At 35.5% G+C, this 16181-nt stretch overlaps 1 protein-coding gene across 1 annotated transcript in view; it reads left to right on the forward strand.

The window, feature by feature from the left end:
• Positions 1-8788, forward strand: part of STK17B (serine/threonine kinase 17b) — a 33555-nt gene extending 24767 nt beyond the window's left edge. Inside the window, exons 5-8 of the mRNA XM_032480140.1 lie at positions 826-952; positions 2480-2528; positions 3713-3892; positions 5369-8788. Of these exons, the coding sequence (XP_032336031.1) occupies positions 826-952; positions 2480-2528; positions 3713-3892; positions 5369-5651 (639 nt within the window). The 3' untranslated portion in view covers positions 5652-8788. The remainder of the gene's footprint in view (positions 1-825; positions 953-2479; positions 2529-3712; positions 3893-5368) is intronic.
• Positions 8789-16181: the final 7393 nt, after the last annotated feature.

Raw genomic sequence — 16181 nt, forward strand, 5'->3', positions numbered from 1 at the left:
CTCTTACTGCCACATCCCAGACTTTCTTTCTTATAGAACTATCTCCAAAATACTGAATTCTGATCTCCGTCTTGAAGATAACCTACTCGTCCTTGTTCCTCTGCTCCCATTATATGCATTCATCTTTCTCTTGAGGCTTTTTCAGTCTTTTGGCTTCTCCTTTTTCCCTCCCAGACCCTTCCCCAAGCCCTGAGACACCACTTCCATCTCTCACGTTACTATCCTTTCTCTTTATCCTTCCTCTGAAGCCATACAAGGACCCTAAAATCTGAGTCATGCTGTCTCTTATTGATCGAACATTGGACTCTTCTCTTCCTGGGCTATCTCCTTTCATATACTAGAACCATCACACTGTACTGAAATATTTTCTGCTTCTGCATTTTTATTCCTTCATGCCTTCTTTTGTGCTATTCCCTGGAGCATTTTTCTAGCCCGCATACTTCTCCTTATCCTTTAAAATTCAGCTCAAGCATCATCTCCACGGCAGAGCCTTCTAGGACTTTCTTATGGGCAGACTTAAGTAGTCTTTACTCCTGAGTATTCTGCATCTCATAATGAATCAATCTATCTATGTATCATCTTTTTTTTCAAACCAAGAATCCTCTTGGAGTGTATTTTTTTACTTTATTTATTATTGGATATATAGCTCCTCTTAAATAGTAGTTCAGTAAATGTTTGATGAATGACTCAATAAAATGTGTAGTAATAAAATTATAAAAAAAATTATAGCTAATCAATAAGTTCCACTTAATTTACCTCTGATCTGAGACTGGTATACTTTCATTGTTGTAGATTACTTATCATTTTTTTGTTGTGCTTTATTAGCCACAGAATATATTATTGAGCAGCATTTACCCTCTTGGGGACATAAAAATTGTAGACTTTGGAATGTCTCGAAAAATAGGAAATGCATGTGAACTTCGGGAAATCATGGGAACGCCAGAATACTTGGGTAAGAATTTCCTTTTATTTTCTATACTGTTTGAGATTTATTAACTCTATGATACTTCTATGGGGCTATATTTTAGAGCATGTAATTCCAGGATATATTTGGTTCAGGTATTTCAGTGCTTTCAAATTTGTTTATGACACATTTAAATGAACTGTGGTGAACTGTAATTCACACGACATTGGGCATGTTACTTACAAGTTTAATGTTTGTGTGTAAAAGCTTTGTACATAAAGAAAAATAGGTAAAAGAGAAGTTAGGGAGCAGGAGAAAATGGGAAAAGAGGAAAACAGAATCAAATGGCCCATTATTTCCTGCATTTGAAGCCTGTTTGTTGGATAGACATCACTTTTGCTTCTGTCCTGGTGAGGTTTTGCTGAGGGTTGTCAAAGGAGGATTTTAAAGAAGAAACTTGCCAAAAAGAACCAATGATTAGATAATCTAGGCATGTTGTACTAAATCAACAAATTAGATCATGAGACGAAAAATTTTTAAGTTGTATGAAATAGCATATAAATTTAAAGCACTTTAATTTATGGTAACGATCTTTTTACACTTTTTTGTTGTTGCTCATGTTGATATCCTCATGTGGGATACAGGTAAGCAGAACACATGTCACTCAGCTAGGCAGCTGACTTTCCTCAAAATGAAAAAGAAAGCAAATTACTAACTTTTGAATGCTAATAGAGGCTGTAATGGCCTAGAATAATGATTGTTATTACAGATAACACAGCTCACAGTATATGAGAAGGTGGTAGGTGGTGCAATGGAGGCTGACAATTATGTATGAAGCTTTGATAATAAAACTGTTAGGCTTTAGGAAACAGTTTCTCTTTGGAGAAATTATGAAACCATACTGTGAAACAAAAAAGTTATTATTCAAGCATAGATCCTAGTTTAGACTCTACTAATTTGAAATTTATGGTAATGTTTATAAAGTACAGCGAATTTATGTTGCACTTAAAAAAAATTGGCAGGGGAGGAGATGGTGGGAAATTAATTGCTTAAGAAACAAGGTTGTTGATAGTTTAAGAGGGATATTTAATCTATTTAAAAATCTACAACACTTCCAGGAAGCATAATTTGCTCATGATGTCATTGTAAATGTATATGATTCTATTTACCGTGGGAAGAAAAACTTAAATTATTCTAATAAAATGACTCAAATGTAATTCCTAACAGAGTAATAAAACTAAAATTTTAAAAAGATTCTAGCTTCTAACATTTTACTTCTTCATAAATTGTTTTTCCTGAGATTAATCTTAATGATTTAAAAATGCTTTATAGCTACTGGTTACTCCAAGAATATAATTAGTGCTTTTGGTTATAAAATATAATTAGTGCATCTGGTTGTAAAATTTTCTCAATATGAGATACGTTTAAATGTCCAATCATAGGATAATTAATATGATGCAGAATTTCTATGGATTATGTTAGTAGTTCTGTAAAATTAAATCTAGTTTAATATAAAGTAGTTTTCATCTTTTTAAATTCATCATTATTAAATTTGAATTTTATTTTCTCTTTTAGCTCCAGAAATCCTGAACTATGATCCTATTACCACAGCAACAGATATGTGGTAAGACTTTGTTAATTACTTAAATGCCTTTATTTAAAGCTGGTTAGTGTATATTCTAGGGTTCTTTGATTTCAAATGTAAATAATAACCCTTTCTTTAAGAGGTTTTATTCAAGAATCATTATTATGCCACAGGAAGACATTTACCTGTCCATTCTTTTTAAGTTACACTTTGGCTCTGAGCCAAAAGTATACGAATGAATAGGAGAACCCTTTTCTTGGAGGAAGACTCAGTAAATGGACGGAATAGTTGCAGAACTATGCTACATGTTCTATAATAAAGATGAAATGCTATTTAATAAGCATGGCAGAAGCAGCAGACAAGTACCAGATGGGAGACATCTGACCCAGGTCTAGCAGAACTAGAAGGGTATTTGCTCAGCAGAGAAATGAGGTCAGATCCATGCAAAAGTTTAGTTTTACGAGAGTATCTCTCTAGGGTACTGTGAGTCTGTGTGGTCTGCACAGAGACTGGCGTACAGCAGATCTCAAATTGACACTGGAGCTTTAGTTGGGACCACAGTGGAGGACTGACTCCATAAGTCCAAGTGAAAGAGTTTAGACTTATTCGCTGTGTTCCATGGATGGGACTATGATGGGTTTGCCAAGGAAAAAGGGTCCTGTGGCTAAATAAGTGGGTGAAATAGGTGCTACATTTATTGTCTTTTTCTGGTTCCTGAGCACAGGACTTGTCATTAACGCTTTACGATTCTAAAAGTTTTGCAGTTAAAAAACAATCACCGCCTCCCTGCCCAATGCTATGCTTTGCCAAACCTGCAGACTCTATTTGCATGGAACCGTGTTCATGTCTCACAGATCAATGCTATGTCATTGGACACCATTTGGGAAATGCTGCTCAAAGTAGCTCTGTGCACTTGGTACCAGGTGTTTGCGTGAAGGGCAGACTGTAGGCATAATGATACATATTTAATACATTATGATTACGTAAGTAACACACACGTGCACTCCCCTCACATTCTTTTTCTGTGAGGCAAACTTTGAGATAACACAATTATTTCAGTTTTAGTAGTATACTATAGGAACTTTGAAAAGCAATTTAAATCTAGTTTAGCTATACAAGTTTTGAGGGCAGGAATATGTTGAAAATCAATTTTACTTTATATAAATGTTTTAAGATGAACATACATTTTCAATATCCATCTTCTCCCTTATTTATTTTTTCAGGAATGTTGGTGTAATAGCATATATGTTGTTAACTCATACATCCCCATTTGTGGGAGAAGATAACCAAGAAACATACCTCAATATTTCTCAAGTTAATGTAGATTATTCAGAAGAAACTTTTTCATCAGTTTCACAGCTGGCCACAGACTTTATCCAGAGCCTTTTAGTGAAAAATCCAGAGTAAGTAATAATATTAATTTGTTTAAATACTATTACAAAATAAATTATATATGTCTATTAAGAAAGATACATCCTAAGACAGTATAAAATTGTCAGAAGTATGCTCTCAAATTTCAGGTAAAACGGGGACAGTATGAGAGAGATGGGGAATGTGAGAGATCATTAGATAATAAATCCATAACTTCAAACATAGAAAATACAAAATATACAACAGGAAATCTTGGAGTGAAGAGATTTGGGTTTTTTCTTTCTCAACCTGCTACTAGTCTCTGAAATTCCCACCAAAATAATTAGAAATAGGTTTACAATACACCTGGCTGGTGATGATAAGGCTTTGTTTTGAATGATTTGTGGTTAAATAACTATAATTATATAACAAGTCCAAATTACCAATTGTCAAATCGTTAAGGATCAGATGCTCTTTGACTGCCTGCTAAAGAAGGGACCTGAAACTACGGCTTAGGACCCTTATGTCACCTGTTGACAACTTCAAAGCAGGAAAAGAAAAAGCTGACCTCTCTTTTCTTTACCTGGCTCAGCCCTGTATACTTTAAAACAGCCTGGCTGTACATAATGCAGAAGCTGTGATATGGTACCTGGGGCTGGCATCCTGGTTTTGTTACTTGTCAGGTCTTTTATCTCTGCCAATTACTTAATCTGCTAGAGGACTGTTTCCTTATCTGTTAAGGGAAAAACCTCATAGGTTTGTTAGTTATTTTGTTGGCTTAATGCAAGGCTGAACAAACTCTCACTAGCTCTGTTGTGCACATGAATGATTATTTAGTAGACATAGTAATAATACTATTTGGTTTTGGTTATAAACAGTTTTCATTTTCTTAAATATTTTAACCTAGGTTCTAAGATTTCCATAATGAGCACCTTAATTTTTTTACAATCAGAAAAAAATGAGCACAAAAACAAAGACTAAGGAAACATAGGTTCTAATGATAATGATGGTTGTGTTAAGGCGGAGTTCTGAGTATAGATAGGTGTTTTCCTTCTTTTTGAAATATTGTGATATTTGACCATATTGCTTTCACAAGAGAAAACAAAATTTTAAAACTCAAAATGTTGGATAAACATCATTGAATAGTAGCCTTTATTTTCAAGATTTAACAGCTATTGCTTTTTAAGATCACAAAATAATAGTAAAGATATAAATTATTTACATGTGTTTTCCTTCAAAGAGTTTGTAAACCCAAGAGTCTTCATAAGTTTACTAATTTTTATTTGTGGGGCTAACATGCCAAGCTTTTTGACTAGTTAGTCTCATCTGCAAGCTCCATGATAAACTGAATTTTCAGCACATGTCAGAAGTAAAGAAACTCTAAGTACTCTAGTTTTTCTGTTACTGTTCCCTTCTGTACTATGATTGTGTGTTATTTTCATAAAAAATTAGCGTATAATATATCAAACTGCAGACATCTCCAAGTTGATTTTTAGTTCTCAATTTTCCCTTGGTCTTTTCTTTCAAAGGAAAAGACCGACAGCAGAAATCTGCCTTTCTCATTCTTGGCTGCAGCAGTGGGACTTTGGAAACTTGTTTCACCCTGAAGAAACTTCCAGTGCCTCTCAAAGTCCAGATCATACAATAAAGTCCTCTGAAGACAAGACTTCTAAAGCCTCTTGTAATGGAACCTGCAGTGACCGAGAAGACAAAGAGAACATCCCGGAGGATAGCAGCATGGTGTCCAAAAGATTTCGCTTTGATGACTCATTATCCAATCCCCATGAACTTGTTTCAGATTTGCTCTGTTAGCAGTTTTCTCTTTGACTCATTTGGACTGAATTTGGAATTTGAAATCCACTCCAGTGTGAGATTGTGGTTTGTAGCTTCATTTATATGGCATGTTTATACTGTAAATGCATTTTGGCATAGAAGATTTTAAGGAAGTGTTTTAATGCTAAATTATTAGTTACTAGCATAATTTCATTTCCTATACTGAGATATCAAGAAAATATTGAAGAAAATATTTAAATATATGACAAAAAATAAAATTGTACATGTGAATTTACATGTTAATGAAGGAATTCAATTTCACATGGATTTATCAAAATGTATTACATACCAGGAAAAAATTGATTTGGATTATATTATGGTTAATGTAAACTGAACAGAATGAACACATTTGAATTCAATAATTCTCTAAGGTAAGTCCTACACCATGCCTGTATTGACAGAACATTGTTTAGGATAACAATGTCAAGTTTAAGTAAGAATATGTACTATTTTATAGATGCTCAAGAGATATTATATACTTGAAAATGTTTTTCAATCATGGATATTTTGAAGTTGCATAAGATTTCCATTACATATGGTCTACTATATGAGGTAGGTCCTTCAACCAGAGCAGAGAGGGAGTTAGAAATTGGATTAGGGAGATCCTGTACAAGTTGAAGTGGAAAAAGGAGCAGCATGGCATCGTTTTTAACCCATGTCTTTTGCCCACTCTCAGCTACTCAGATTTAACAAAGTGTAAGAGATGTATACACTTGTATACACTTGGTGTGCCAGTGTGGAGGATTTCCACCCTCCAGAATCTCTGGAGTAGAGGATACTTCGGTAAAACTGATTGTGCTCTGTTTTCTGACAGCCAAACATATTTATTAATTGAATGTAGAAGAAAGTCCTGACTGACTTAGAGTTTACAGAGTTTTGGGTGTCTTCTAAGTCTTAGAATACAAGCTATCATCCAGAATTCTAGAAGTATGCACAAAATATATCATGGCACCCGTAGGACTATTAGCACAGTGCCCAAGTCAGCAGCAGCAAGGTGGATGTGATCATAAAAGAGGCTGACAGCAACTCTTCTTAAGTTCTTGTGTGAAATAGCTGGGGAGCTATGGCACTCAGCAGGATGTGCGGTGCGGTTTTTGATGGTCTTTTGCTGGGACCAGTGCAGTAATCGTCCAGGAACAGCAGAATGTTTGATTGGTGGCTGGTGACTATGTTCAGTCCTCCAGCAGGGGTGGAATTGACTCCTTTTGGGTAATCTCTGATGACTTTCCACCTGGAGACTATTTAAAACTCTTATATTGTCATATTAAGATAATTGTAACTTCATGACCATGTTACTGTATTGAAAGAAATTAGGTTTTGTCAAAAGAAATCCTTGAGTTTTTCCCCTTTGAATTATATATGCCTCTGAAACCTTTATCTTCTTAAAATTTGTTAAGACTCCAGATAACTTAAAACTGTTTTTAATAACCATGAGGTCACTTTATTTGGGTAAATGGTGAATTCCTTTTACATCTTCATTTCTTAAAGGAAAAATTATCTATGTTTGTGCATATGTGTATATGTATTTGTATAGATGTATGTATATATGTATCAAGATAAAATATAGTCCTTAGACAACTTTCTCTTAGAGTTCTTCCCTCCAGTATATTGTACTCAACTCAGGTGCCAAAGGAGCTCTCTTCTTAAAACGTGTAAATATACATTTAAATTCTTTAAGAAGTAGTCTATTGGTTCAATAAACTAGTCATTGTAGAAGCTAAATTGGGCTCTTGTATATCTAAAACAGATGAGTTTTTTTCCTAAATTGTTGCTTGTTCATTTATTTGCCTTCAGTATTAAGCTAATGCAGGTAAAGCTTAGTAGGCCAGCCTTTGGAAAAAGAGGAAATTATTGCTTTTACAAAGACCATATTATTTTTTTAAATTTCTAAACGAATTATGCCATACTGAAAAACAAAAATCAAAAAATGTTTCAATTTTAAATTATGAACTGTTTCTTTAAAAATATTTCATACTCATTTTCTTTTACTCTGAGGAATCTTAAAATAGTTTATCTGCTTCCCCTTAGTTAATAGAATTCACAGGATTGTAAGTTTCCATACCTCTTATCCTAATAATTTTTATTGTAAAAAAGGAACTAGTGGTTGCACAAACAGTATAAGTCCATTTTTCCATAAAGGTGAAGTTATTTTCTGTGATTGAAATATGAAAATAATGTTTAGAGAGAACTTATTAATGGGTGACTCAATTCTTACTCTTTTTCCTCCCGAGATTGGAAACAAATGTCTATCAAAAGTAGATGGCGTTATCAGTCACGTGAGAATATGGAGAGCCCCTCTGAGGCAAATAAATGTCTGTAACACATCTGAGGATTAATGTCAAATTGTGCCAAGTTTAAAAAGTTTAATTTGCTTTTTGGATAGGATCTCTGGATAGATAGGATTAAAAATAGATGAGGTATAGATAACAGTTATAACTGTCATTTTAATTTTTTTTTCCCCACAGTAAAGTTAACCTAACTGAGCAGTACAATTATAATGGTAATGTAGAGAAGTCAGCAGTACCTGTTCTCCAGTCTGTGAGGAGATAAGGCACCTGTGCCAGAATATGAATCAATATGTTGCTTTCTTTATCAAGAAAGTCTCATAAAAAAAAAAGTCAGCCAGTTAGTGACACAGTTGATTTTCATTCTGCAACAAAAACTCTTTCTTTCATTTTGGATGGGTCATAAATAGTTCATGGGCCATACATGGAACAGCCTTGCTCTAAGCAGCATTTGTAACTGTTGATATTTTATAACTGTTTACATTTCCTCTGTTTATTTTTGAATTTTCAGTTTGATATCTGACTTGGGAACTTGTCCTTATTCATTGTTGTGTAAACAATTGTACTTTAATTTAAAATTGTATTAAAATTATCTGACTTCCCACTTGGGGAATTACTATCAGTTTATAAGTTTATCAAAGTTTAAAGAACTTTAAACTCAATGATAAATTTCACACAAATTCCAACTGCCCTCCATCTTAACTTTTATTCAATAATCATGTTTAGACCTATTGACCTACATTGTTATGAATACTCCGGTTTAAAAAAAACCTTATTACATCAACTTAATGATCCTTTTGGTTAAAAATTAAAAAGCACTTTTTTACATTGGTGGTTGTCTCGCTTTAAATTATTTATAAATTTGTTATGCTTAAAAGCAAACCTCTTTGCCTGGAGGCTCTATCCTTCAACCCACATCATCTTTGAACTCCCTTTCCAGCACAGGTATGTTGATTAGCTCTTGTCTGCTGGAAAAGACACATACATTTGGAAACAAGAAGGTCTATTCTCTTCTTGTAAGTAATAACCGAGACTGTTAGAAAATGTCGGTGAATGGCAGTGCACTCACTACATGTTGCATAAAGGTGAATAAGAGATTCTTACCCACCCAGAAATGGGTGAACTGGTTTTGTTTTAGGTTAAATACATTGAATTAAAAAAAAATCAATAAGGAATTCTTCAAGAAGTGTATAGTCTAGTTGTGGACTAAGGTTCAATCAATTCTCATTATGTATAGTAGTCACGTTCTATAAAGTTTGCAATACTCAAGCATTGCTCCTACAGGAAATACAGGCTTACGTGACTGCAAGCTTCTGTTCGTAACATTTTTGTCAACTGATCAATACATAATTTTATGTGTGTTTCTGTTTCATGTGTGTTGTTGATTCACTAGCATTGAACTCAGCCAACAGCATTGTAACTCATGCCTGCATGAAACTTAATCTGTTTTCTCCATAGGCACATTACAGCCTTGTGCATAGGGACACTAACTACATAGCATTTCAGAACCATGCTTTGGGGCCATTTTAAACAATGAAATCACCAACAAAAAGCAGATAACATGATACTAAATAGACCACATAAAGGACATTTGTCTCATAGTGTGACAGCTGAAGTAAGAAGGCAGAGCCTCACCCACTCTCAGCTGGGAATATGTATGTCAGGCAACTCAGATTTTTCACCACTGTGAATATGTCTGCAAATGACTGTGAAAGCACCAGGTGTGTTGATTTGGGTTTCTAAGTACATTTTAGCAAATAGGTAAATTTGCAACTATGGAGTCTGTGAACATTGAGGGTCAACTGTACATGCTAAAATCACGTAAGAAGTAGGAAGTATAATTAGAAATGGTGTGCAGATTAGACAATTCATAGGAAAGAGAAATTGATATGTGTTGGAACTTTTTAATTGTGAGCACTTTCAGGTTTCATCATATTTTTCTGGCACATAGGCATTCCCCAGTTTTTCCCTTTAGCCCCAGTTTTCCTCCTGGACATTGAAGTTATATGTATTATCTTTATTTGGATATAAGTATCTCAGACATAAAGTAGCTCTAAGTAAAATCATGATCATATTCTCCCTTTCTGTAATCACCTCCTCACTAACTTTCTGGCTTCATGTTACCTTCCTTAGTTAACAAAGCACTATTTACCAACACATCACAACTGGAAATCTCTAGGTGTCATTCTAAAAATTTTGTTTACTGCACCTCTTTCAATTAGTCATTAATTTCTATCAATGACATCTCTTTATAGATCCCGTAGTCATTTCCCCTTGATTCTTACTGGCACATGGTCTTTGATCTAGATCTAGATTATCTAGATCATCTAGAAAAGGGTTGGCAAACTTTTTCTCTAAAGGGTCTTTTCTATATATTTATAATATATATTAACATTTTAGGCTTTGCAGACCTGACGGTGTCTTGTCACAACTACTTAATTCTGCTTTTGGAGACAATATGCAAAGGAATAGGTGCTGCTTCCATCATCTTGTAACTGTGAGGAAATGGACAAGGGAATCCTGGAGATGTTGACGCTGACGTCAATGTCCCAAGTAATGGTGGCTGACATCTTGATTTTTCAGTCTGTGATTTTCAAAAATGCCCTGTTAGTTGAAGCCACTCTCTTTTGGGTTTTCTATTATTTGCAGCTGAAAGTGTCTTAACTGACAGAATCATCAATGTTTTCCAAACTCACATTTCTCATAATGTCATTAGATGTGTGGCAAAGAAAGTATGTATACCTGTTTATATTTTAGAAATACCATGTTCAACAGTGTTAAAGATGAATTTTTACTGTAGGATTCCTTAGAGGCTTTAATTTCTATTGGGAACCTCCAAGCGAGGAACCCAATATGTACTTTGTCTTATGATGACTGACCACGCTAACATCTCTCTGGATAGTTACTGAGAAAACACTGTACCAAAGATACCAAAGCAATGTGGTCCAAAGATTTCTACAGATCTGGATTATCCAGGAATAGAATTCAAGTTATGTGAGAATCCACTCATGTATTGGAGAAGGAACTTGAAAGGGCAGGTTCCTAATTTTTGATCCAAGTAAGACCATTTGCATTAGCTCTTTATAGTGCTTACTATAAACTTCATACTTTTATTAGAAGTCAATAAACACACTCTGATTCTCAATATCTTTGAAAACGGGTAGACCTACGTAGTAGCCTTCCCAGTGACAGAACTCCCAGTGTGCTCCTGCTTACTGGTGGTTAGCAAAGGTAAAAGATGGAAATGTACTGTGGCCTCCTAGGCGCTCCGTGAGTAGGAAGAGAAAGAAACAAGGCCTAGCAGTTGATGACTGAAAAAGTTAAGGAATGCAGAAATAATGAAAGGGCAGTCAAGCAGAGAAATAATCATAACTTAAACAATAAATCAGCCCCAAGGACTCCCAGTTCTGTCTCAAAGGTGAATTCTAATGCACAATCCTCAGGGATTTTTGCAGAAACCATACCCCAACCAGATAGAGAGTGGTACCATGAACTTGTATCCCCCTAGACTGATTGGAGCCTGAAGATTGATAGTGTTAACCCCTGTTACCTCACCACTCATCAATCAGAAAACTGTACACATGCTGATCATATTCCCCATGACCCTCTCCCTCACTTTGTCAGTGGGAAGTTGGGATCTGTTGAGCATTAGCTGCCCATACTCCTTGCCTGATGCCTTGTGGTAAATGCTCTACTTTCCTTCATCACAGGAAGATGTCAGTAGATTGGTTTTGCTGTGTGTTGGGCCAGGGGACCCAAGTTTGGTTTGGCAATGTCTTGAAGATGTTTCCTTGATAGAAAGCCATTGGCATGACTTTCCACTGGGTACTCTCAGCCTGGTCATGCCTTGGCTTCCAGAACCAGCAGGCTGTACTCTCCTGCTCCTTCATCTCTATCATTTTAATTCATTTGTAATATATTCCACACCTAAAAGTAAAGGCCTTATATCAAATGTGTCCCCAGAAACAGAACCAACAGGATACAGAGTGAGATACATTAGAGGAGATTTACTACAGGGAGTGGCCCATGTGATCATGGAGGCTGAGAAGCTCCACCATCTGCCATCTGCCATCTGCCATCTGTGAGCTGGAGAACTAGGAAAGCTGGGGTATAATTCCAGTCCAAGTCTGGAGCCTGCAAACCAGGCAGTGAGGAGCCAACAGTGAAGTCTCAGTCCAGGTCTGAAGCCCAGAAAACCAGGAAGGCCAGTGTTGAGGGCAGGAGACTGATGGCTGTCTCAGCTCAAGCAAAGAGGGCAAATTATCCTTTCCTCTGCCTTTTTGTTTTATGCAGGCCCTCCACTGATTGGATGATATGTCCACCCACACTGGTAAAGGTGCTCTTTACTCAATATACCAATTCAAATGCTAATCTCTTCCAGAAAAGCCCTCACTGACACACCCAGAACTAATGTTTCTCTGGGCATCCCTTAGCCCTGTCAAGTTGACACATGAAATTAACCATCATGGGTCTTTCTGTATCTTCTGACTTCTTCCTCATTTTATCAAAGCTCTCCCATAAGGATAGAGAAGTTCTAAACTTTTCCTGTAAATGTACTTTCCTCACTACAGCTGCACACACACACACACACACACACACACATTTTTCTACCTTCTTGTTATATGGAAAAGTAAAAGTTTTACTTATAGGAAACAAATATCTTCCAGCTTATTGAAATCAATTAAGTCCTTTCCTTTAAAATATATTACTAAAGAAACTGTTCAAGAAACTCTCTAATGCACAAGGGTGGGTGCAATTGCGGTCAAAATCAAATGAATAACCTCTTACATTTAGGTCCTATGCCAACCCTATGCTGTGGTCAACTTTCAGAATAAGCAAAAAAAGGGGATTGTTTTATAATTAGTCTGAAGGATTCTGCCCTCTGTGGTTCACCACTGGAATTTAAATTTAGTGATTGTAATACCCCTTTGAAAGGCCAAAGAAAGATATGTGCTAATTATACCAATATTTCTAGCCAGATCATAAAATGCAAGTGGGTCACCAGTTACAGATACAATTGTAAGTTGTACACTCACTCTACTTATACTGAATAGTAAGTGCAATATGTATGTGGAGGACATTGTAAGATATAATTACTGAACAAAGAAAACAATAGATTCTCCATGACATAGAAGGCATACCTATCTTCCCCTATAAAATCAATCAGAATGAATAAATTTGAGGTTCCTTGTTATCATTGAATTAATGGCCTATATAAAGTCAAATTTTAGAGATGAAACATTGTGATTTATTTGTTTCTTCCTTTGAAAGAAGTTGTTAGCCCAATTTATTAAGAACGTGATTGGTTTTTTAATTGAGTTTTGCACAAAAAGGCTTCTGAAATAAATGAATATGTAAGTAATCACAGACTAAAGACCATTGAAATCAAGTTATAAAGGGAGAAAAAGAGCTGAGCCATTTATTTAGAGGCCTTTTTGGCCACTTTAACCTGCGGAACATCAATTACTTCTTTCTTTCACAAAACAGCTGTAATCAGCTGTTTGCTTCTTTAATTAGTTCTGGTCCTAATTCATTTAATACTAATGATTAAGCATGGGATACTGCAAATAAACCTGTCTCCTTTCCTCCCAGAAACAGAATAATTACAATGGCCAATGGCTGGAGCCATTTATATCACTAAATTTGTAAGAGACTTAATTACTTTGGCTTTGCTCCAGGGTCCCAAACAACTCGTACAAATAGTCCCACAACACTGTATCAAAGTATCAGATTAATTTTGTGTTTTTAAAACGGGTGTTTGTGTGTTTATATAAATATACTGCCTGTGGGTATGTCTATTCAGAGATACATAAGATATAAATTAAAAGAGGAGGAATAAAGTTTACTGAGGGCCCACTATGAATCAGGAATTATATTTGGCTCTTTTATTCATGCTGTTCCATTCAATCTTTATGACAACTCTGCAAATTAAATATAGTCGATGTACTTAATCTCCTGTGATGGAGAGAAGTGACTGGATGAAGAATGGAAGGAATTCAGAATGGTTTTTATGGAATACTCTGCATTCCTATCAACAGAGAGGAACGATTGCTTAAAATGGTGGTGGTGTGGAGGATGGGGGCACTTACGTGTTCCTGGGTAGCCCTGCAGGAGTGGCAGCAGACAAGAGCCATCTCTGCTTCTGTAAGCACTTCGTGTTTTTCTTTCCCCCACCCCTCCTTCCCAATTCCTTTAAGCCTTAATACTCAGGTTGTCTCCCTCTTATGAAAATCTCATCTCAGAAAGGTTCTGAAATATATTCACACAAAGTGAAAGTGACTATTATAAGCTTCAAAAGTCATCCCGAGGGGCAGATTATATTTTCTGAAAAATAACCACAGAAATATTTATGATCCCTCATGTTCTCCCACACCCCGGCCCCTCCCATTGTGTGTCTGCACAAACAGGTGTCATTTGTGAGCTGCCCAAAATGCTTGTGAAAATTAAACAAGTGCCAACCAAATTGAACTGGCTACACTACATTTATTCTTAAAATTGTTAGAAATGGAAATAACCTTACTAGATGTGAGATTTATCGAGTTTTTGTCAAAATGATTGCAAAGGTACATAAATCTTATTCCAGTTCCTGGATACGGAAATCTCACATTTACTTTGAACTTATAGTAAAAGCCTGTGAATTAGATCGATTTCTCTCAAAAAAAATTCCTTACTTTCTTTCACTTAGGAAGCATAGCCTAAACTCTGTTCTTAAAAAGGCAGGCATGTATGAGTCAATGGTCTGAAAGCTGACTAGAAACTTCAGTAATTATCTCCTATAACTATAAGAACATCTCAAACACATTTAAAGAAATTTGATACCAAAGGGTGCTTTGCAGCCAGGAAAACTATCTTGCCAAGAATATGGTGGGTTCATTATCGGTACATTTAGACTATGATAAATGAGCCAATGTCTGAACATTTCCCACAATATGCTCTTTTTAAATAACAGCTTTATTGAAATATAATTTTCATACCATACGGTTCACCTAAATTGTACAATTCAATAGTTTTTAATACAGTCACAGAATTGTGCAACCATCAACACTATCTAATTCCAGAATATTTTCATCTCCCCTCACTGCCAAAAACCTCATACCTGTTAGCAGTCACTCCCCATTTTCTTTCAAGCTTCTCAGCCCTAGGCAACCACTAAACTATTTTCTGTCTCCCTGGCTTTGCCTAGTCTATACATTTCATATAAATGGAATCATAAAATAATGTTTTGTGATTAGCTTCTTTCACTTAGCATAATGCTGTCAAGGTTCATCCATACTGTAGTGTATATCAACACTGCATCCTTTTTATTGCTGAATAATATTCCACTGTCTGGAGAGATCAGATTCTGTTTACCCATTGATCAGTTGATGAACATTTAGGTTTTTTCTGCTTTTTGGCTGTTAAGAATAATGTTGCTATGTTCAAGTTTTTGGGTGGATATATGTTTTCATTTCTCTTGAGTGTATAACCAGGAGCAGAATTGCTGGGTCATATGGTAACTTTATGATTAACCATTAAGGAACTGCCACATGTTTTCCAAGGTGACTCCATCAGTTTACATTCCCACCAGCAGTAAGTGGGTTCCAAGTTCTCCACATCCTCCCCTATACTTGTTATTGTCTTTTTGATAATTGCCATCCTGTTAGGTATAAATGTAAATCTCTTTGTGGTTTTGATTTGCACTTCCCTGATGACTAATGATGTTGAGCATCTTTTCATGTGCTTATTGGCCATCAGTATATCTTCTTAGAAGAATATGTCTTTTCAAATCTTTTGCCCACTTAAAAATTGGGTTATTTGTCTTTTATGATTGATTTTTAGGAGTTCTTTATAGACTCTAGGTACAAATGGGTCTCCTTAATTTTTGAGGAACTACATGAAAGAAAATAAATCTAAGATAAATCAAAATATCTTGTGTCCACATACAAAACTGAGACACACACATATATGTACAAATAAATATAAGGTACAATTCTTTCATGTTTTAGCAGGAAAAGCTCCTCATTACTTACAATACCAAAACACTCAAAGATTGTACAAATGTACAAAAGAATGTGCAAAACGTACAATAATGGGAAACACACAAAATGAGAATTATGAAGTGTTCTCCATGACCATGGATAATTCTATGATACATTAAGTGAAAATGTGTGTGCTGCACAAACACACACACACACACATATGATGTAAGCTTAACTAGTTTAAAAAAATATGTAGGACAAAGTCA

Source organism: Camelus ferus, chromosome 5 (assembly GCF_009834535.1).
Source record: "Camelus ferus isolate YT-003-E chromosome 5, BCGSAC_Cfer_1.0, whole genome shotgun sequence".
Classification (NCBI taxonomy): domain Eukaryota; kingdom Metazoa; phylum Chordata; class Mammalia; order Artiodactyla; family Camelidae; genus Camelus; species Camelus ferus.